General features: G+C 43.0%; 1 protein-coding gene across 1 annotated transcript in view; it reads left to right on the top strand.

Moving 5' to 3' along the window:
- The first annotated feature begins 1,778 nt into the window (after positions 1-1,778).
- The window catches only part of LOC137865918 (cadherin-6-like), a 36,591-nt gene continuing 16,216 nt past the window's right edge, over positions 1,779-22,153 (top strand). The window contains exons 1-5 of the mRNA XM_068701497.1: positions 1,779-1,928; positions 12,594-12,935; positions 19,459-19,753; positions 19,910-20,029; positions 20,587-20,760. Of these exons, the coding sequence (XP_068557598.1) occupies positions 12,717-12,935; positions 19,459-19,753; positions 19,910-20,029; positions 20,587-20,760 (808 nt within the window). The 5' untranslated portion in view covers positions 1,779-1,928; positions 12,594-12,716. The remainder of the gene's footprint in view (positions 1,929-12,593; positions 12,936-19,458; positions 19,754-19,909; positions 20,030-20,586; positions 20,761-22,153) is intronic.

The following is a 22,153-nucleotide window of genomic DNA, read 5'->3' as shown; positions in this document are numbered from 1 at the left end:
GAAATATACAGTAAAGAGGAAATATCATATATGGTGCCACATCGATTCCATTCAGATACGCCTTTCAGATGTATGAGAAATACAGCGAGGAAACCAGACTTTTAAGATTATCTCAAACACATACACACTAAATTTACAGTAAATTGAATATATGTCTAATAAATACACCTGACAGCAAGAGGGACAGCCCTTCTGTGTGGAGTTTACATGTTCTCCCCACGCTTCCTCCCACAGTCCCATATTGTTCCTATAACATCTCTGATAGCAGATCTATATACATGTAAAGATATATATACTGTACACATGTATATGTAGGATTTATATTGACAGTGACAGATGTTAAAATACTTGTGTATTAATAACTGAAATTGTAATCTATTACAGCAGTGGATATGTTTGGTGTTAGAGGGTTATTGCCAATGTATGAGTGATGTTAATGTTCCTCAGAGTGAGGAACAGGTTCAGTTCAGTTCTATTCATGTTTATTATAGAATGTGTTGGACATGAAAACAGGCCAGCTCAGCAATAAAAGCACTATTCATAGAATATCAAATAGAATATATAAAAATGAAAAAGATAATGAGGTAAGTATTCATAATACTGTGAGTGTTACAATAATCATAATACATTTAAATTGAATTTAAATTAGAAATCATCTTTCACAAACTCAAGGACAGTATACAGTGTGAAACAAAGTAGAGTAAGAAAGCATCTAAAGACATTAATGTTCTGTACAAGTTAAGTTTGTTAGAGGGAGATAGAGGCATTGCCTAAAACTAGAGACTGCAGATTACATAGATTCCACTAAAAGCAGCTAACGGTGCTAACAGAATCAGCTTTGTGTGCACATACAAATAACCCTATTTAATTTAGTTAAATCTAGTTTATTTAACTTATTTCTATTTCAATCACTTTTTGTTTTCGTCTTAAGACAAAAATGATTATAAGATCTAGTCACATTTCTGCCATCTACCAGAACTTAGAGCTGGCATCGATGGATCGAATGAAAGACGACCCGCTCTGACCACACCAGAGGGCCAGCTGTTCAACCCCCCACTCTGAATGTCATATTTCAAAATACCAAACGTGAGCTTGAAGGATGAGGCACTTAAATCACTTAGTGCAAAGAGGAGTAGCAGCTTCAGTTATCTAGAATACTGAGTGTCAGCTGTGATTGTCCAGCTTCTGCTTATTAGAGCACCAGAAACAACACGTGACATCTCATAGCTGCGTGTTGCCGAAGGGTCTTCAGATAACCCAGAGCTCTCCTTAAAGCGAGCAGCTGACTGAAAGGTGTCACTGGGTGGCGGTGGGGTGAAGATGAAGCCCATGAGGCCGCTTCTGTGCGCGTGAGCGTGTGTATGTCCCTTTAATCGACGACTGCACTCTAATGACCAATCAGCAGCCAGTTCAACTCCTCAATGTGATGAGGGGAATGGGACGGGTTGGTAGAGAGAGAGAGAGAGAGAGAGAGAGAGAGAGAGAGAGAGAGAGAGAGAGAGAGAGCGCACAAGAGCGAGCGAGAGATGGAGCAGTAGAGATAGAGAAGTAGAGAGAGCAGTAGAAAGAGAGAAAGAAAAAGAGAGAGACAGCAATAGATAGAGAGAGAGAAGTAGATAGAGCAGTAGAAAGAGAGAAAGTAAGAGAGAGAGAGAGAGAGAGAGAGAGAGAGAGAGAGAGAGAGAGAGAGGGAGAGAGAGAGGGGAAGAGAGAGCAGTAGAAAGAGAGAAAGTAAGAGAGAGAGAGAGAGAGGGGAAGAGAGAGCAGTAGAAAGAGAGAAAGAGAGGGAGAGAGAGAGAGAGAGAGAGAGAGAGAGAGAGAGAGAGAGAGAGAGAGAGAGAGAGAGAGAGAGAGAGACACAGAGCTGAACGTCTCCGCTGGACTCGCTGCTTCTTCTCCGGTCGGAGCTCCGTCCTCTGCACACAGTGGTAAGTGGCGCTGGTTCTACGCGGCTTTTACTGTCCCTACAGCGGCGTCAGGCTCCACGAAACAACGGTCAGTGATGAATACATGTTGACGTGGATGTTGCTCCAGAGGTCTCGACATTGAGCATCTCGTAGGAGAGGCGTCAGTGAGGAGAAACCAGCTCTTTACTGAGTACAAGCCGCTTTCTTCAACACTAACCTGTATGAGTACTGTAAACCAGACTGTGGTTCATTAATGATGTCTAATTACTTTACTATTCCGTTACTGTGTGAAACTTACACTGTGGTCTCGCGGACACAGACAGCACGGTAACTTGTGTGGAAAGTTTTCATGTTAGGGTTTGAAAAGATAGTGACCTTTTCATAAAGTAGTTACTTGTAGACGTTATCGTGATAAATGGCGCGTGGGATGCGTTCACGTCTATATTTGGGTCCTCTTATTTCTGAGATGAGTGATGCGTTCAGGAGCCGTAGAAGCGAAGGGTCGGCGACGCGTTTTGCGATTTGGTGATTTTTTGTCGTAGTAATATTTTGTGGGATTATTGTGACGTATGTGAGTGAAGAAAGCTTGAACCCTTCAAGAAGTGGTGTTAGTGTGAGTGACCCCCACTCACTGACTCCTTAAGGGAGCATTTATGTATGTATATATATATATATATATATATATATATATATATATATATATATATATATATATATAGCTTGAATGTTCCATATCCTCCACTAAAGAGATGAAGAGTGTGTGAACATATGTATGTAACGTATGGAGCAGAAAGCTGTAAATGCAGCATGAAGTCATCTTTAAAGTGTCACTGAAACCATAAGTCATGAGAGTTCAGGTTGAGTAAAAATCTTTATTGACCTCTAAGCGGGCTCAGTACAACAGTAAATACAGACTTTAGTTGTTAAATGAGTGGCTCTTATTAATTGAATTCAACTATTAACCCTTATAAACGTAACTGCGGTAACACAACGGACCACTGGGATTCTAACACCTGGTTGTTAACGCTGACCCAAGCGGAGACCCATCCATTGATACTTGAGGTTTCAGGGGTTTCCCAGCATGCCTTAGAAATGTGCTCAGCGCTGGCATCACAAGTCTAACCCTCTCCCTCCAGCAGTGATCTGTTCTGGAAGTTATAATTTAATTTAAACAACAACTTTTGGGGTGAAAAGCAAATGTGTTAAATGTATCAGAAGACACTAATAAATGTGCAGTGTGTGACGCCGAACGGTCTCAGAGAGCCGGTCCACCGGGTCAGGGTCCGGGTTAGGCACCGGGACGACCGGTACCGCCCACAGGAACAACTTTCAAACTGCAATAGAGACGTTTTTTCCCCGTGCCGGCGGTGGGGAGGACGTTCTTTCTCTCCTTTCTTTCACTTCTCATTGTTTGAATCTTATCTCACCTTTGAACGATGGCTCTGCTTTTCACTGCTGTTCTGTCAGCAAACAGGAAAGAAATGAAAAATCATTCTTGATCTTGGAAACACTGCCAACAATTCTTAGCTCAAGGTCCACTTACCAGTATCTTCCAGTGCTTTCAACCATATCTAAATATAATTCATCAAAGAGTTTTTTACATTTTAAAGTATTTATTATAAATAAAAGATGAAAGAAGGCTGAAGAGCATCGATTCAAAGAATACAAGCTTTAGCAAATGAAAAGAGTCAGAAGATAAAATATAACAATATTTATGAGGAACAGTCGATGTCAGGAGGAGACCTATGGAAGCAGACAGAGCCAGCCTCAGTGGTTCAGGCTGTTCACACTAACACTGATGTGGTCTGTTTAGCAGTCAACAGGTCACACTTAATCTGGAGAACATTTACACATAATCACTACAAAGTCAGTTGGGGGGGGGGGGGGGGGGGTCTCTGCTGTGTGTAGAAGCCTTGTTCTATCACTCTCACCACAATGGAGGCAAACAAGCCCTTCAGACCAGAGGTGATGAGAGCCTGATGGACCTGAGGAGGGCTGTGACGGACCACTAAGCTCTCGGTTGGTGTCGTGGTTCTGAGTCACGGAATGAACAAAAGGGAGCAGACCTACAGAGATGCCGGTACCGATCAGACTCCAGAATATTTAGTTACACCAAGCCCTGACCGATCATTACAAAGTGCCTGTTATCCTTTCACCATTACTGGTTATTAACATAGAAACACAATTCACATGATTAGGAAATAAAAGGTTGAACAAATCATGATGACGTTAGAACTGAACTGTTTTTACTGAATCTAGCACGAAGGCACCATGATGTAGCTGTTAGCTCCGGTGCTACTAACTGTACTTCTACTTCAGAGGAACAGAAGTGACGAGAATGATTTAGAATTTAATAATTTGATTCTAGAGCTGAAGCGATTGGTAAATGTTTTTAGTTTCCATCTGCTTTAATTCTTTTCTTCGTCATACATCGTTGTGAACTGAATACTTTGAGGTTTTGTACTTTTGGTTGAGTGACGTTTGAAGACACAACACTTCTAGCTGTCAGGGTTATTTGTTCACTATTTTCATATTTCATCGACTGAACAATTATTCGATTAATCAAAGGACTGATCTGCAGATTAACTGATACATAATTGATACATAGTACTGCAGCGGGAGGAGTATTCAGCATTAAATAGAAAATAATAACTTCTGACTAAATACCAGGCTGGTTCAGAGGAGTGGTGAAACAACGTTCAACCATCGACTGTGAAGCTTCACATGTATGAGAACAAAGCTCAGTATTTTAGAACAGTGCATGTAGCCCGAGATTACTAACAGCATCACCAGACAGTCAGTGCATCTAACGTTGTCTTCTTAAAGCAGTGAGTACATGATGTGGTCTGACAGAGCAGCCAATCACTCTTCATTATGGAGCTCTGTGTGCTAATGAAGCCCCGACAGTAGCCTTTGTGCTCTGTATGCATGTGTGTGTGGGTGTGTGTGTGTGTGTGTGTGTGTGTGTGGGGGGGGGGGGGGGGGGGAGTATAAGGTGATAACAGCAGGTGTGGCTATCTATGCTATCTATAGCACAGGTGTTTGTATGTGGGAACACATTTCCCCAGACAGTGAGCTGCTTTCTGACCTGTAGAGAGTCGTGGAGCGTGTTTGAACACAGAGGGTACGTGGTTGTGGTACCAGAACAACCTGAACACTTCTCTACGTGGTTGTGGTACCAGAACAACCTGAACGCTTCTCTACGTGGCTGTGGTACCAGAACAACCTGAACACTTCTCTACGTGGTTGTGGTACCAGACGACCTGAACGCTTCCCTACGTGGCTGTGGTACCAGAACAACCTGAACACTTCTCTATGTGGTTGTGGTACCAGACGACCTGAACACTTCTCTACGTGGCTGTGGTACCAGAACAACCTGAACGCTTCTCTACGTGGCTGTGGTACCAGAACAACCTGAACACTTCTCTATGTGGTTGTGGTACCAGACGACCTGAACGCTTCTCTACGTGGCTGTGGTACCAGAACAACCTGAACACTTCTCTATGTGGTTGTGGTACCAGACGACCTGAACACTTCTCTACGTGGCTGTGGTACCAGAACAACCTGAACGCTTCTCTACGTGGCTGTGGTACCAGAACAACCTGAACACTTCTCTATGTGGTTGTGGTACCAGGCGACCTGAACGCTTCTCTATCGCCTCCCGTCTGTCACTGGAGGCAGCAGCACGTGACGCGCTGCAGGAAGCACTGACACCAGATGAAGAGCTCTCCTCTGACAGGTGTTCAGCTTCAGCTGGAAGGGAGCTCCTAAATTGTTGTTGAAAGACGACTTCAGCCTTCCTCTCGTCTGGCTCGACAGCTCCTCCAATTACAGCATCTGGGCTCAGTGCGCTGTGTTTGCAGTAGATCTCTGTTCATCAGAGCCAGGTCAGAGAGAGTGTCAGAATCCACCGCTTTGACTGAAATCACATGAGAGGCTTTTTTTCTTCATCCTACATGCTGGCTGTCTAATTAGTGTCTAAAGATACAGAGAGGGAGCTCTGCTGGAAGCAGAGTACTGCTGCATGTCAGCAGGACACGATACAACACTACTGGAAAGAGACATTTTAAGTCCAACTCAAATGAAATTGCATTTTTGTGTTATTATTATTATTATTATTAGTGACTGGTAGGTTGCCGACATCGCTGCAGACTGCGTTAGTCCACAAACTAACACGTGTAGTAGTCATTGTTTACAGTGAGCAGTACATTTCTTTCAGGTCAAATCTGTGGCACCACTTGCTACAGATTGTGATTTGTGTGAATGAAGCCATGACATTTGATCCCAACATAGAACATTCCCAGTCCTCAGCAGGGCCACAGCTGAGCGAGGGTGGTGGTGGTGGACCCTCTCTCCTCCAGCGTGTTGCATTACACGCTGCAGTCTGCTGTACGTGAGCTCTTCAAGCTTTCTTCACATGACAACAGGAGCTGCTGGTGTTTGGAGATGAAGATAAGATGAGGGACGGAGGGATTTTACTTACATTATCCATTTTAAAAGCGTCTCTTAGTATAACACATCTTCACACTCCACAATGACCATAGATGTGCATAAGCACCCCGCTGAACCACTTCATTAAAAAGTGAACCTCTGTAAAGGGAGGGTTGACTGCATTAGTTCATATATGAACCTACTAAACAATGGAGTGTATATTCATTGTTAGTGACCCAATCAGGATCAATAGGGTCGTTGTTTGTCACTCCATAGTGAAAGGTTAGTTAGTGACCAGCTAGTTGTGAGTGCTTTGTTATGCTCTGTTGGACTGACTGAAAGCTGGAGCTGGCTCAATATGAATGTGTGATTTTAAGTAGATTTTTCTCACTAGACTGTTTCCAAATTGGATTCCTCTGTTGGAGAATAATTTAAGATGAAAGGAAACCACTGATCCCCACAGTATTGACCAGAGAAGGTCTGCATGTTGCTAGTAATGACATTAAAGCAGATTACTGGAGCCTTGTCCTCCTGTTCGTATGTTTCTGAACCAACCACGGTCCTTACACACTCATGTGAACACACACAGCGCTCTACTAGGGTAGATGTTTGCTCATTTGCACGGTGATGGTCTGCTACATTCCAAAGGAGAGTGATAACTAAAGCATGGCCTCTGTGTGTGTGTGTCTCTGCTGTTTCTCGGCTTTGTGGCGGCCATAAAAAGCAGAGTTCCCGTGATGAAATGCCCCTGTGAATACAAGCACTGCAAGCAGAGCGCCACTGCAGACCCTCATAAACACAGTCCGTTAAAACAGTCTAAAGTAAGTATGCACAGTGGTGCAAACAGCAGGGATTCCTGTAATAGAACTGCTGCTCAAAAATAATCAAAAAGCGTTGCAGGTATGAGTTTGGGGCAGTTTTTGGCATAAAGTATAAATCTGTTATTTTCACCTATTCTGAACAGGGTTGTAATGAGCTGACCTCTAGGATGATCACAGACCCGGAAACTTTAGGAACACAAGATCTGTGACGCTCACAGGACATATGGATGTCCTAGTTCAGACTGTCCACACACAGTGACCCTCTAACTGACAGTAACTGACAGATGAGGTGATAACTGACAGGTGAAGTGATAACTGACAGGTCAGGTGATAACTGACAGGTGAAGTGATAACTGACAGGTGAAGTGATAACTGACAGATGAAGTGATAACTGACAGATGAAGTGATAACTGATAGGTGAAGCGATAACTGACAGGTGAAGCGATAACTGACAGGTGAAGTGATAACTGACAGATGAAGTGATAACTGACAGATGAAGTGATAACTGATAGATGAAGCGATAACTGACAGGTGAAGTGATAACTGACAGGTGAGGTGATAACTGACAGGTGAGGTGATAACTGACAGATGAAGTGATAACTGACAGATGAAGCGATAACTGACAGGTGAGGCGATAACTGACAGGTGAAGTGATAACTGACAGGTGAAGTGATAACTGACAGGGTGTCAGGTCTGCTGTTGTGTGATAAGAGCTGTTCACGATGTGTCAAGTCTCTCATCTTCCTCAGCCCCCCCCACACTCTGTGCTTATATAACATAGTAAATCCTAAAGTACCATCTGGTACCAACAACACTATCCATCACTAATTGTTGTGGATGCACACGGCAACAGTCATCAGAGCTCTCACAAGCACACACACACACACATATTCTGAAATGTATCACTATGAGGACTTTACTACTTAAATGTCTAAATAATAATAATAATAACAATAACAATAACCGACTGAGACAAACAACTCTACAAAGTTGTTCAATGTGAACTAGGTTTCTGATGGATAGCAAAACCAAACACACACACACACACACACACACACACACACACACACACACACACATTACAACATCTATTATCTCCCCTCTGTTCAGATTAAAGCAGCTCTGGTTGCATGGGGGATTAGGATGGTTGAGAATTTGTAATTGCTGGGAATGGGTCACCAAGTGAGCGCATGTGTGTGTGTGTGTGTGTGTGTGTGTGTGTGTGTGTGTGTGTGTGTGTGTGTGTGTGTGCGTGTGTGTGCGTGTGTTGGGGGTCAAACACAGGGGGCAGGGATTACATGACCCACAATGCACATGTCTTGTTGTTTGTCAGTTGCTGTGAACTCTTTCACTCTACTAAAAGCCTGCTCCGTGTAATGCAGAAGAGCTCCAGATCAGATGTATGTCCTGTTCACATCAAAGCCTGCATGTCATTTACTTTGCATGCAGTAAACATCTTAGTATCCATTGACTCTGTATTGTCCAAACCACTACACTAAATACCATATACAGCATGTAGGTCATCATACGGACACGCTCGGCTTGAAAGCTTTTGGAAGTACAGCCCCACCCCCACTCACCCGTAGAATGGTAAAGTAAAACAGAGGGGACAGACTGGATGATGTGCTTTGATTAAAGACATTAAATGCAATCAGTGCTAAATAAAATCCAACCCAAACACAGCCTAATGACCGTACCAGTGGTGGCCTTGCCACTTGTATCAGTGCCAGTTGACTGATTCCAGTTACAGCTGTCACACTGTGAGCAACACCGTCAACAAGCTCATTGATTTACTCAAAACCTGTCCACGTCTTTGTGGTGATGGTTCTGTTGAATGAATGGTAGTTTTAGCTGGCGTGGATGATATGTTCATCATTCAAGTGTACAAGGTTCATTTATTGTCATCGTGCAACAAAATGCCATTTGTGGGCTCCCCACAGCACCTGTTGTTGGGAAGAGGGACCTCTTTGGTCGCGGTGTTGGATGGGTGCATCTCTGACTGGAGGAGCGGTAGGTGATGTGTAGCCGCTGTAGCGCTCCTCTCTGAAGGCAGCTTTGCTGCTTGCACTGACCTCAGCTCAGCTTAAAAGCCCTGTTGGTGCACCTCAGTGGCTTCCTGCTGGTCTGCGCTCGCTTGAATGACACAGGACTAGTGAAAAGGGGTAGGGTGTGTGTCAGTTGTGTTGCATCTAACCCCTCCTTCTGGGCATGGTACACCTGCAAGTCCCCATGCTCCTTGATGACCTGGGTAATGAGGTGTGCAGGGTGTCCACAGCTTGTCTTTTGACCCCTGCAGTGTTAAGCCATGGCTCTACCCGGTTCACTTAGGTCCTACCTACCCTGTTATACCGAAGCGAGTAACCTTCCGTTGGTCACGATCAGTGTGGTTGGGTTGTGTGATTGGGCCATTACTGATCAATCTCTTTATATAAAGGCTCCATGTTAGCTAGCTTCTAGTCTTCTAGCGTGAGTCTCAGCATACCCACTAGTTGTGAAAGTCTCATTATTCTACTTTATATAACGAGGAAACTGCAGTTACTCAGGAAGTGTAATTAGTTGCTTTTTTCACTTATTACTCCTAAAAAGTAATGCTACTTTATATATTTATTACATGCTACTTGTTATATTACTATTACTATACTATTACAGAAAATAAGCTCTAATGTGGTGAAAGCAGGAAAGTCAGTGAATCAGTCTGTCTGTATGAAATCCCTCAACATCTGAAGACAGTAGGACACATGTTGATGATTCCTCAGCAGCCTCTGACAAGTGTGTTTACCTTCACTAAATGGCCTGAAAAGGACACCCGGCTGCTCCAGTATAACCAGACCTCTGCACACTTCAGACAGACGGCTTTTGCAGCTGTTTTGCACGTTACATTTCTGCACATACATGAACCTACACAGCCCACACAGTCTGCCTGCCTACCACCTTGCGCTTGGCATTTATTATTCAAATTGATGGTGCAATGCATACTGTTGCACCTTCGTAGAACAGGACTTGTCTCTTCCTCTCACACATGCGCCCCAGGCGATATTTGCCTGAAAGTTCAAAGTCCAGCTTGAAGAAGCGTACTGAGCGGCCACGCTTCATGTCAACGTATCGCCAGCTTGTCAAAGTTTTCCTTCAGACTGAATATAATGAACAAGATGACTGACTGAAATGAAGTTGGATTAGGAAGACTTACAGAGTGGCTTGAAGACATCGTGTCTCCATATTCCTGATGTCTGGTCTGTACTAAAGAGAATGATTCATGGCGGTGTCGTGTGGATCACATTAAAAGTTCCCTCTTTAAAAAGTTGTCGTGAAGTGTCTAAAGTCAAGGTGCAGCTTCTGCACCTCGTTTATGGTTTATTCATAATGAGACCTCAACACTCCCAAGGACCAGGGACTGGGCTCTCTGACGTTTCTGTGTGTGTGTGTGTGTGTGTGTGTGTGTGTGTGTGTGTGTGTGTGTGTGTGTGTGTGAGTGTGTGTGTGTGTGTGTGTGTGTGTGTGTGTGTGTGTGTGTGTGTGAGTGAGTGAGTGTGTGTGTGTGTGTGTGTTTGAGTAAAAACGTGACTGACGTTGTGGATGCTGTTGGCTGTCTTCAGATAGTTGGTCTATTCTGATGGAAAGGGTTGGCTGGGTACACACACACACACACACACACACACACACACACACACACACACACACACACACACACAGAAGCTGCTTGGTGGCTGACTTTCTCCTTTTTTCACCTCTAATTGATCCTCTGGGAGTTGTCAGAGGTCTCAGTGGCTGTCTGCAATGTGGCAACGCATACACACACACAAGCAGAGGCACACACACACACACACACACACACACACTACACACACAGCCATGCATCAGGAGCAGTGGGAGAGGAAGGCGACAGAGGACAGGTGTGTGGTTGTCACCTGAAGATCATGAACATTTATCTGTTTGTCCACACAGAGGAGGAAGCATCAGGCTGGCCTGTGCTGCTGTTGTGAACTGTTGCAGGGATCCTTTACTGACAGTCTCTCTACTGTGACAGTATTCCAGCTCATACAGGCTGCCGAGTTATGAGCGCTGGCTGTACTGTGTTGGCGACAGCCTATGGATGCTTGTATGTGAACGATTTCACATATTATTCTCCAACAGGGACCCAATTGGTAGGATTATGGATACCAGCATGTTGGTGAATATACACAGTATAATAACGAGGCAATGGGGGGAATTTCTTTGAACCGGAAAACTTGAAGGTGTTAACTTCTTTCACTGCATGATGTCGGAGCGTTGAGGCAACCTGCCAGAATCATTCCATCTCCTGCGTGTTCTTCACCTGATTAAAAGAAAGCCTTTTCATACAGCACCACCTGAATGTTGATAATGCAATGCAGGGAGGGAGGGAGGGAGCAGGAGAGGAAACATTCAGCAGAGCACGATAGAAACAAGGACGGGCAAGAGACAGGGAGAGAATGACTGACGATGTGATCAGTAACTTGTTATTAAAGATCTTTATATATGAGAATAGTTTTGGTCATAATAATGGTTTCATTGTGATATAGGCAGTCATGCTGGCTGGTGGTTGCATATTAGGGCTGCACCCGAGCGCTAAAAACAGGAACTGATGAGATGGATTATACTTCAAGCTCTGCAAGGTCAGTGCACAATGAGCACAGCTAGTTGATTATTCAATCGGCTCGTAATCATGTGGGTTTATATGATGAGCAGCACTCCCCCAGTCTATATATATATATATATATATATATATATATATATATATATACACAATAAGCGGTCCGGATCCGGACCCAGATGCTGTCCTATCCGGACCCGGACGTATAACTGATGGATAATTGAGAATTATACATTTTGGCGGAGCACTTCTATTTTAACCTGCACAGCTTTTCTAGCCTTTATGGTATTTGACGGGGAGAGAGAGAGAGAGAGAGAGAGAGAGAGAGAGCGAGAGAGAGAGAGCGAGAGAGAGAGATGGGGAGAGAGAGAAAGAGAGACAGGGAGAGAGATAAAGAGAGATGGGGAGAGAGAGAGAGAGAGAGAAAGAGAGAGAGACAGAGAGAGAGAGAGAGAGAAAGAGAGCAGTGGGAGAAGTGAGTCCAAGGAGCAGTTTCACATGCGTGCTCTATAAAGAGAAAAGTGGACCATGAAAACAGAGTTTATTATAAAGTTGACTGAGACCGTTATGACGTTATCATTTTAGACCTCAGACCACGGTTCTGTTGTATTAAATGAAGCTGAGAAGCAGTTTGTTCATTCTCTGCTTTGTTTTGCATACGTTTGCTCATCAATAAGGAGAACGTTCACTCCTACATCAAGCAGTTCAGGTGCCAAAAAACCCATAAACTGCCCTCACAATGCAATCTTATTGAACGTGAACCTCAGAGTTGCAACGTTTTGCACAGCCATGTACTCATTTCTGTTTTCTCTGTCTATTTTTCAGCTCCTTCTCCAGTCAGTCAAAACCTGAAAGACTATGACTGATAGAACATCTCCCAATTCAAGGTGATCCTGCTGGGAAGATAAAACCTCTGTGACCCGTACATCCGACACTTCCTCCAGAGAAATGAGGACCGTCTTGCTGGGCATTGTGTGGCTCTGTCTTGGCCTGTCCCTGGATGCTTTGTCTTTAAGTGGACGGCGAATAGAGACAGTTGGTGGAGAGGGAACTGAAGAAGAGGTCAGAGGAGAGAATCTGCTCAAAAGAGTGAGACGAGGCTGGATGTGGAACCAGTTTTTCCTGCAGGAGGAGTATACAGGAAGCGACTACCAGTACATTGGCAAGGTAAGAGCTGTGCCACTACCTCGACCTTTAGTTACATTGAACGCTGACATAGTCCCATATCAAATGAAATCAATTAGGGGTGGGACACTCTAGGCTCCTCACGATTCGATTCCAATTCAGAGGGGTATAAAACGAATACCGATTCTTCTTGATGCATCCAAATTTATTCAATATATGAAAAAACAAAACATAATTCAGCATGTTCTGAATCATTTGACGTAACAAATAAGTAATACAGAGTTCTCCTTCTTATAGGCAACGACCATTCAGATCAAAAATAACGCTTTCTCTGGACATGTGGTAAAACTACACATACAGTGCTAGTGTGGTTACTGTGACACAATATTCTGTGGCAGCGGATGTCCAAACAGAGTGTGTTTCTTCTGTCCTCAGTGACTTCAGCTTTGGTGAGGTTGTTGAGTGTGAGTATCACTGAATGTTGTCTCTCGTTTCCAAAGTGTTCAACACAGCGCGAGAGCTCTGATTCTCAATGACTGAGTAGGGGCGCAAATCCTTGCCAAAAAAATTTGCACTCTACTTCGTGATTCGCTTCGCCCTTTCCGCGTTGGGCGGAAGAAGAACAAGCAAAATGCTTCCGTACGTCAGCTTTTAAGCTAGGGAGTGCCGGTCCGATTGTTTAAATATTCGGCTGCTCAAGCTCAGCCGTCCACACCAGAACTCCGCTAGTATTAACCTAGCTTATGGATGGGTTGTTAGTTCACATTAGTTCAGAACTTAAAGTCACACAATAACACAAGCTAACCGACCGAGACGACTCCCGTGTCCTGTGAGGTAAAGTCAATAGAGTCTGGTGTCTTTGAAGCGTACGTAGTTTGACCTCGCAGAACACGAGAGGATAAATACAACCCCACTTCAAAAACATCCAAAACAAACAACCCTTTCAGTTATATATATATATATATATATATATATATATATATATATATATATATATATATATAGCTAATGCTGGCTTTCACATGGTTCCTAAGCTTATTGATTAGCTTGCTGTGCTAAAGGTAAGTTACTGCATTTTGCAAACAGGTGAGTTTCACTCAACCTTTTAGAGGGTGTTTAGTTGTTTTGGTTTTATTTGAGTCTCACTGCTCTTCAAAAGCAGATCTATGAACACTAGAATGTATGGGTGTGTATAGCACACATACTGTATTTCCCTCTTGTTGTTCTTAAAGCCACTATGTGTACAATTGTCAGATTTTCCACTTTTGCGCCCCGTCGTCTATTTTTTTTTTTTAAAGCACTATTTCGAACATCAAGGCCTGCTGGTACACTTATTATCTACAAAGAAAACGCTACTAGTAATGTAAAATAGTCAACATCAGGGGTCACTAACAGACCAGACTGCTGGTTGTCGGACTTTTAAGAGGTTAAAGATGTTTTTTTATATGCCATTCATCATAACCTAGCCACTGCTTTTTCTCCAAAATGTCCTGACTATTTCTTTATTATATATCTATATCTTTCTTTTATCTTTTGCTTGGCTGATTTTAAATGTGGGTGTGGCTGCTTTGCTGAATGTGGAGTTTCTGAGACATTGTCAGTATGTTCAATCTATGAACACACTCAAGTTAATGCAATAAACACCATGTGCCTCACACTAATTATCTGAAGAAGAAAATATATATATTTACAAAATACATATTTTTAAATGGTAAATGTATTTGTAAAGCATATTGCATTCATCGTAGTAATTAGGTCTATAATGTTCACATACCTTGTGTATTGTGGGGTTGTATAGGAACATCAAACTGTTCTCTTTAAAGAGGAGATTGTATTAGTGACGTTAGCTCACAGTGCAGCGTGGAGTAGGTGGAGCTGTGCTGTTTGATCAGTAGCCAGATGCCGGCAGCTGTTGTGCTGCTCTGTATGAAGCCTGCTGTTTGACAGCAGCACAACACAAAAAAACACAAAGCTGTGAAACAAACAGGAGTCTGAAAGAAGTAAACACAGAGAAAGAAGGCCGTCCTCCCTGCTGGGGTGTTACCTTCATGCAGCGGTCTGCAGGGTGCTTCACATATATAATATAATGTATAATAAATGGTTTAGAGACAGAGTAGCAGGGACGGGAATGTGTTCAGTAGAAGCAAACATTCCTATGATTTCTTGTACTCCTGATACCATGGAGTGCAGACAATTGTCTAATGCAGAATATTTATCCAATTCTGATACAATTTATTCATGTTCAGTTGCACTGCAAGTATTACCTTCACTCTGCTTGACATCATCCTTTTTCATGTAAAAGAAAAAGTAAACAACAAATCAACAATTATGAATCTCAGGTGAGTTCATTGTATTCCAGTCCAGCTACACAAAAACCCCAAATCTCAGGGAGCTTTAAGCTTGTGGTGTGTTAAAAAATACAAATCACAAATTTGCCTCAGAGGGCTTTTCAATCTGTACACATGTGAAAGCAAACGATGCGACTACTATTAATAATGTGGGCAACGTGGGTCTTATTTTTGTGGTTTTGTCCGTCGTTGTGAAGGGTCATATTTAATACTTATCCAGCTAATTACTGGGATCTGGGAATAACACAACAAACACACAGGACAGCCACGCTAACAGCCATCACAGCTGACAGATTGACTTCCTGCTTCCACATTGACCCACTGTACTTACTGCAGTTGTGCATGCACAGTTTTCTGATCAACGGGATTATTACTGACCTTTCAAGTCCTCTCATTTAAGCCATTTTCTCATGTGAACAGTTGCCCTTTCACGCATGTAGCAGCAGGGGGCAACCTCAGATTCTACCTTTTGTACCTTTAGCTTGATAACAGAGCAGTATGGCTGCAAAATATGAAATAGCAACAAGTAGAATCATATGATATGATTGTATTGGGGACTAATATATTGTGACGTGATTATTTGTTATCTGTGTTGATCACACCTGGTTTCATTGTTCTTAACTATTGTCGACATGTGTATTTAAGCATGTTTGTGTGTGAGTGTAGTATGTTTGATCTATGTTTAATGCGTGCGTGTGTATTGTGTGATGCAGCGGCTTGGAACACAAGACAATAAAGTTTATCTTATCTTATCTTATTATCACCAATAGGGGAAATCTCTAAAATATGATATGAAAATATTAGATTTACAATCTATACCAATACAATGAAGTGTGGTGAAATGTAATGTAATAATATGAATGTAGTCTTAAACTATGGTTAATTACCTTTAATTGTAATGGAAAACTTTGAATTGACTGATATGTAAATCTAGACATTAAATAGTTTTATGGGGAAAAAGGAACCAACTGTACCAACAGTAGTTCAGTTGTATCTGTGTGGTGGAGCTATGGTGGCGGTGACAGTGAGGACACATAAGGATTCTTCTCTGGAGTAATGCCTGCTAGCTCCGTCAGCTCGTGTTAGGTGGAATCATGGAGGTGCTGCAGGCCTGCAGACCGACAGATCCAATCCGACTGAACACCGCTGGAGAGAAAAGGCAGTGAGGGGGCGTGAGAGGGAAGGGAGCGAAGGAAATGAGGGAAGGAAGGAGGAAACAGAGGACATGTAGTATTGTAATGTGAAGAATATTAAGAGGGGGGACAGGTAGAACAAAATCACAACAGGAACGAAAGAAGAACAAAACCAGCGATACAAGGACAAAGAGCTGAGGGGACTAAAAGGTGAAACCCTGCAGGTCTAGATCGTAAGTAGTTAAAGTCAAGTCATGCCCATCAGGGTGGTGTCCTATCGCCTCTCCTGTATACATTATATTTCTCACTCTGTCTCAATTCAAATCTTCAAATGTGTGGATGGTCTCGCTGTGGTGGTCTGATCTTGTAATAATGACACAGCTTAGAGAGCTGAAGCCTCTAGTTGAGGGTCCTCATTTCAAGTCAGTTGTGGACCACAAAGACACAGATGAGCCTCCGTCCTTTGTCATCAGGGATCAGGCTGTTGAGAAAGCTTCATTTCTTCTTCTCTTATCAAATGGAATAACACTGTGAGCCATATTGTGCAGAAATCCCACCAAACGACCACCTGAGACAACTCATGATTATGAATGAGCAGAGCTGTGGTCTCACATTCTCCATCACGGTGTGGTATGATGACAGGAAGGACCTATAAAAGGTAGCGACAGCAGCATAAAAAATCAGTGCTAAAGATTTCAAACATCTGTGATATTTGTACCTCCTGCATGCTGATGGCCTAAAGATAGTCAGAGATCCCTGTCATCCAGCGAACGGAGTATTAAGAGTAGAGATGTACAGATCCAGGCCAGTTTTCAGCTGATTTATTGAATCAGTGTCTAATTAAAAGAACTACTTATTTCCCTAACGAGGGCCCTTATCTCCTCATCATCAGTTCAGTCGATGAAGTCAACATAAACTGTGAAACCTTGGAGGGTTTGCTAATGCATGTGTAAATGCTGATGTTTTATTTCTCTTGCCATAGTATTCGTATGGTGTCTATTCTGATGTGTATTTGTATTGTACAGTAATGTGTATTTGCCATGTCGTTCTTGGTGTTACATTAGTGACTTTGTCATTATACACTCGTTACATGCGTAGTGTCCTCACTTTATTTTACGTCACTTCGCTGTTACCGTCCACTGATGCCACAGGAGGGTTTAGAATGGAGCCCAGTGCATCCTATACAGCTGCTAAAGGGGCCGCTGTGAGTCAGACGAGTTGGGAGGGAGAACGGGTAAAGTTACAGTGGTGTTTGTTTTGAAAGTCGCCGTTTAATTCTTTGGTGACTATTGAGTGAAATCTGTTTCATGTTGAAGCATGTGTTCTTTTTTTATTGGGTTACCAGAGGATGAATCCTGGTTTTAACTGACTTAAATCTATTGTCATCATCAGGTGGAAATACTTCATTACCAGTGAAGTCACAGAGCCGTTAGCATGGCTGATGATTCTTGAATGAATCCATACCATCTCCTGCATGCTAACAGCCATTATCCAGCCATCAGCCGTCATTTCTATAAATGATAGTCATATTCAGAATATTTGAATGATAATTGGCCGACCCACGGAAGTACAGTGTCTCTAGTCAGAGCTGAAGTGCTGTAGGGTGGCTCGTTGAAGGCACAGTTGCAAATATAAAATATAGCTGCTGCTGGTTAGTAATTGAGGTGAATCAGCTAGCATGCTAGCTAATCCCAGAGCTCCAGTCTCTGGTCTTCACACTGCTGGCACAATGACCAGGCAGGCCAGCACAACAGCCTGCAGCTGTGCCTTGATTCACACAAATAGGACACTTACAGGACATACAGCATACACTGTAGTTGTGTGGAATTGAATCAGTTGAGAATTAGACTCAGTTCAGGTTAAGGGTTTCCACCCTCAGCCAGTGTTCGTAAGTAGATCGCACCTTCCACAGGTTGTATTGGGAGAAGTAGCAGCTATAATAGCTCACTCTCACACACACACACACACACACACACACACAATCAAAGGCTTCACCCCAACACCTGGCCTGGAGGAGAGAGGCAGGGATGAAGGGATGAAAGGTGAACAGCGAGCCACTTGAGGTAGAGCGATACAGACGAAGACGAGATGCAAGCGAGGGCGAGTAGGGTTACTGCTGCAGGTATCGAAGTCAAAGCAGCTGATCTCACAGCAGATCCCACAGATGTTTACTCCTTCAGGCTCAACACACACTCTGGCTTTCTGCTGCTCTGTCTTCATTTATAGCCACAGTGTTCAAAAGATGTTTTGTTTCTCCGTCTTCGGCTGACTTTTGGTCTTTCTTTTGTGTTTCCGCCTTTCCTCTTCTTTGCTTCTGTCTTATATAAACCTGTCACCATCATCCATGTTCCATCAGTGAGCTCTTTCCACATCGACAGAGAGTTTTCATTTTAAAAAAATGTCTTTTTGGCCCTTATACTGTAATAAAGCTGTAGAATGACATGTGCTTCACTGGCAAAGGAAATGAAACATGTACATGTATGAATTGGCTCATTGCATTGATTCATTCATTCATGTCTCACCAATTTGAATAAAACTCACAAACACAATCTAGTCCGTCAAACTAAACCACTCAATACTTTGTTTGTTATTGCTCATTTGAGCACTTTCCAATCTGAGAAGATAAAGCCTCTAATACTTTCCACATGAGCCGACATGGAAACATGACGTTTGGATCTTTTAGACTTTCTCCTGGCAGCAAACAAACATTCTCAAAGCACCTCAAAGTTCTCGATGTTCTTTGCCTATTTGCGTCAGTGTAGTAAGACATGTTGGGTGTCAAACCCCCTAAAACAGCTGGTTGCTGTAGTTTCTAATCAGACGTTACTCCAACAGGCGGAAAGCATTTTCTATTTTCTGCGGCGGATTAATTTACATTTTTTGCTCCCGTGAGTTTTTGTGTCAGCAGGACAGTGTGTGTGGGATGGAGTCAACATAAATGACAGCGTGTGTGTTCATGAAAACGAGGGAACTCTAACAACAATGGAGCTCTGAGGCTCAGAGGAAGAAGATACGTCAGGCTTTGATACACACACAACACTGGTTAGAAGATATACGATAGTCTCTCTGTGTGTGTCTCTGCAGCTCCAGTCGGACCAGGACTACGGCAATGGCGTAGTCAAGTACGTTCTGTCTGGCGAGGGGGCCGGCACGCTCTTTGTCATCGACGAGAATAACGGGGACCTGCATGCCACTCGCCGCTTGGATCGTGAAGAGAAGGCCTTTTATATCCTCAGAGCCACGGTGGTCAGCAAGCAGACGGGTCAGAAGCTGGAGCCAGAGACCGAGTTCACCGTCAAACTCCACGACATCAACGACAACGAGCCGAAGTTCAGCAAAGACGTTTACACCGGCAGCGTGCCCGAGAGGTCTGATATCGGTAAGGAAAACTGTGACCGGTCCAGAGATAAAATGGCGTTTATCGTTCTTTTCATTATCATCTTCATTGATCTTTTGTAAAATGATTAAAACGTCATCGGGATAAGCCACCTCTTGTGATACCTGTCAGTGACAGCCATGTGGATGTGTGTCTCAGGTACATCGGTGATCCAGGTGACGGCTACAGATGCTGATGATGGAATGTATGGGAGCAGTGCCAAACTGGTCTACAGCATCAGCCAGGGACACCCGTACTTTTCTGTGGACCCAAACACAGGTATGTCCGACAGAGTGATCCTGTGAATCCCACTCCCTGTGACGTAGTCGTTGGTTATCACTTCCAGTTAGAAGACAAATTAAAGGCAATCAGACACATATCCACAACTCCATAGACCGTAGTGATGCAGAGGGACATGAACAGGAGAAGTATTATATCTCATATCCAAACACACAGGGACAAACCTACAGAAACATTCATGGGGTATAGAGACATATATATATTCTGATCTCTGAAGAGAGTTTTGTTTGTTGAACCTGTTCGCTCACTCCTCAGCCTCTGCCTCTCTCTCTTAACACTTTATTCCTTCATTAGTTGTGACTAGATGTCTAGATACCTGCAAGGATCTTCTGCTAGAGAAGGATTGGAAAGATATTCCTGAGCTTTATTGGCCACCTTGGTTTTGAGATGTTTGTGTAAAAACCATCACTGTGTCTCACCCTAACAAATACATGTTAGACGTTCTACGACGTTCAGCGTGATACAAGATGAAGACAAAGCAATGTGAAAAGAGAAGCAGCAGAAATGAAAGAAAATGATTTGTTGCTTTTGTTCAGGTGTGATCCGGACAGCCTTGGGTCCTGGCGACATGGACCGTGAGCAGAGGGAGCACTATCAGGTGGTGATTGAAGCTAAAGACATGGCCGGACAGAGAGGAGGGCTCACTGGAGCCACCGTGGTGAACATAACCCTCACTGATGTCAACGACAACCCTCCCCACTTCACTCAGAGTAAGACAGCAGCATACGATGAAACACACTCTCACAGAGGTCAGGAGGCAGAGGAAGCCTTGTGTTAAAGGAACAGTGTGTAACATTTAGGGGGATTCATACAGAAATGGAATATAATATTCATAACCATGTTTAATCACCTGAAACTAAGAGTGGTAGTGTTGTTGTCAGCTTAGAAAAAGACATTTATGTTTACATAGGGAGCAGTTCTTTTCCCACAGCGTCTATGTTTCTACAGACAAAGCAAACACTGGAGACACTGAAGTCAACCAGGTGAAGTAAAGACAACTACGCTTGTTACTGTAAAGCAAATACTTTATCAATACATCTGTTCAACGAGCATGAACATGTAAACAAAAGAGACACCTATTTCACTCTGGCCTCAGTTGCTAAGTTAAAACAGAAGCTGTTTGTCTTAGTTTGTTCTTGTGAACTTCTCTGATGGCTGAGATAAAGCAGCCAGGAGGACAGAGGGCAGGAGGACAGAGGGCAGGAGGACAGAGGACAGAGGGCAGGAGGACAGAGGACAGGAGGACAAAGGATAGGAGGACAAAGGATAGGAGGACAGAGAACAGAGGACAAAGGACAGAGAACAGGGGACAGGTGAGAGAGAACAGGGGACAGGAGGACAGAGGACAGGAGGAAGGATTGACGCTGACTGTGTTTTTCATTCATTATGAACTTCACTCATTTCATTTACATTTTAGTTTGGTTTCCAGTGAGATATTAATGACTTTATGAAGTGATTTTTCTTTTATAAACTTTTATGTTTTTATGTTGCTGTTCTAGAAATAATATTTTGTAATATGTAATATATTAATACATTCTAATCCTGTTCTGAATGTATTTGTTTTTAAAATTCTCTATATATTTTTAAAAACAATGATTTAGTATTGATAAGAGTCATTTATGATAGTAAAACATCTTTAATATACCTCTCTCTACCTCTCTACCTCTCTCTACCTCGTAGTAGGGAGGAGTGAAGGAGTGTTCACCACTAGATGTCACTACATCTTACACACTGTGCCTTTAAATATGAACATTGTATTTATTTAACATTTTACTCAGCAGAATCAAATGTTTGTACCTGGAAAAGTTTCACTAAATAGTTGCTGTTAGCGCGACAAAGTCACTAAAAGTACCTTCAACACACGACAGGCATATCTTTATATCATTTAATAGTAAAAAGAAAATCAGGTTTTACAGCTGCATGGGCAACATGACCGATACTTTTGGTAAAAATAGGAATTACTTGAAGGATTACAAGTTTAAAAGACAAGAACAATATACTATGCAGATGCACACACATAACAACACTTCAGGACACACGTCTCACTCTGCAGCAGCAATGCTGTCTGTGTGGACAGCACACGTGTGGTGTGCAGGTAGGCGG

Source organism: Cebidichthys violaceus, unplaced genomic scaffold (assembly GCF_023349555.1).
Source record: "Cebidichthys violaceus isolate CVI_PGR_0920_01 unplaced genomic scaffold, fCebVio1.0.p SCAF_8, whole genome shotgun sequence".
Classification (NCBI taxonomy): domain Eukaryota; kingdom Metazoa; phylum Chordata; class Actinopteri; order Perciformes; family Stichaeidae; genus Cebidichthys; species Cebidichthys violaceus.
Note: the sequence above shows the minus strand (reverse complement) of the source record. Positions and strands in the feature narration are given on the sequence as shown.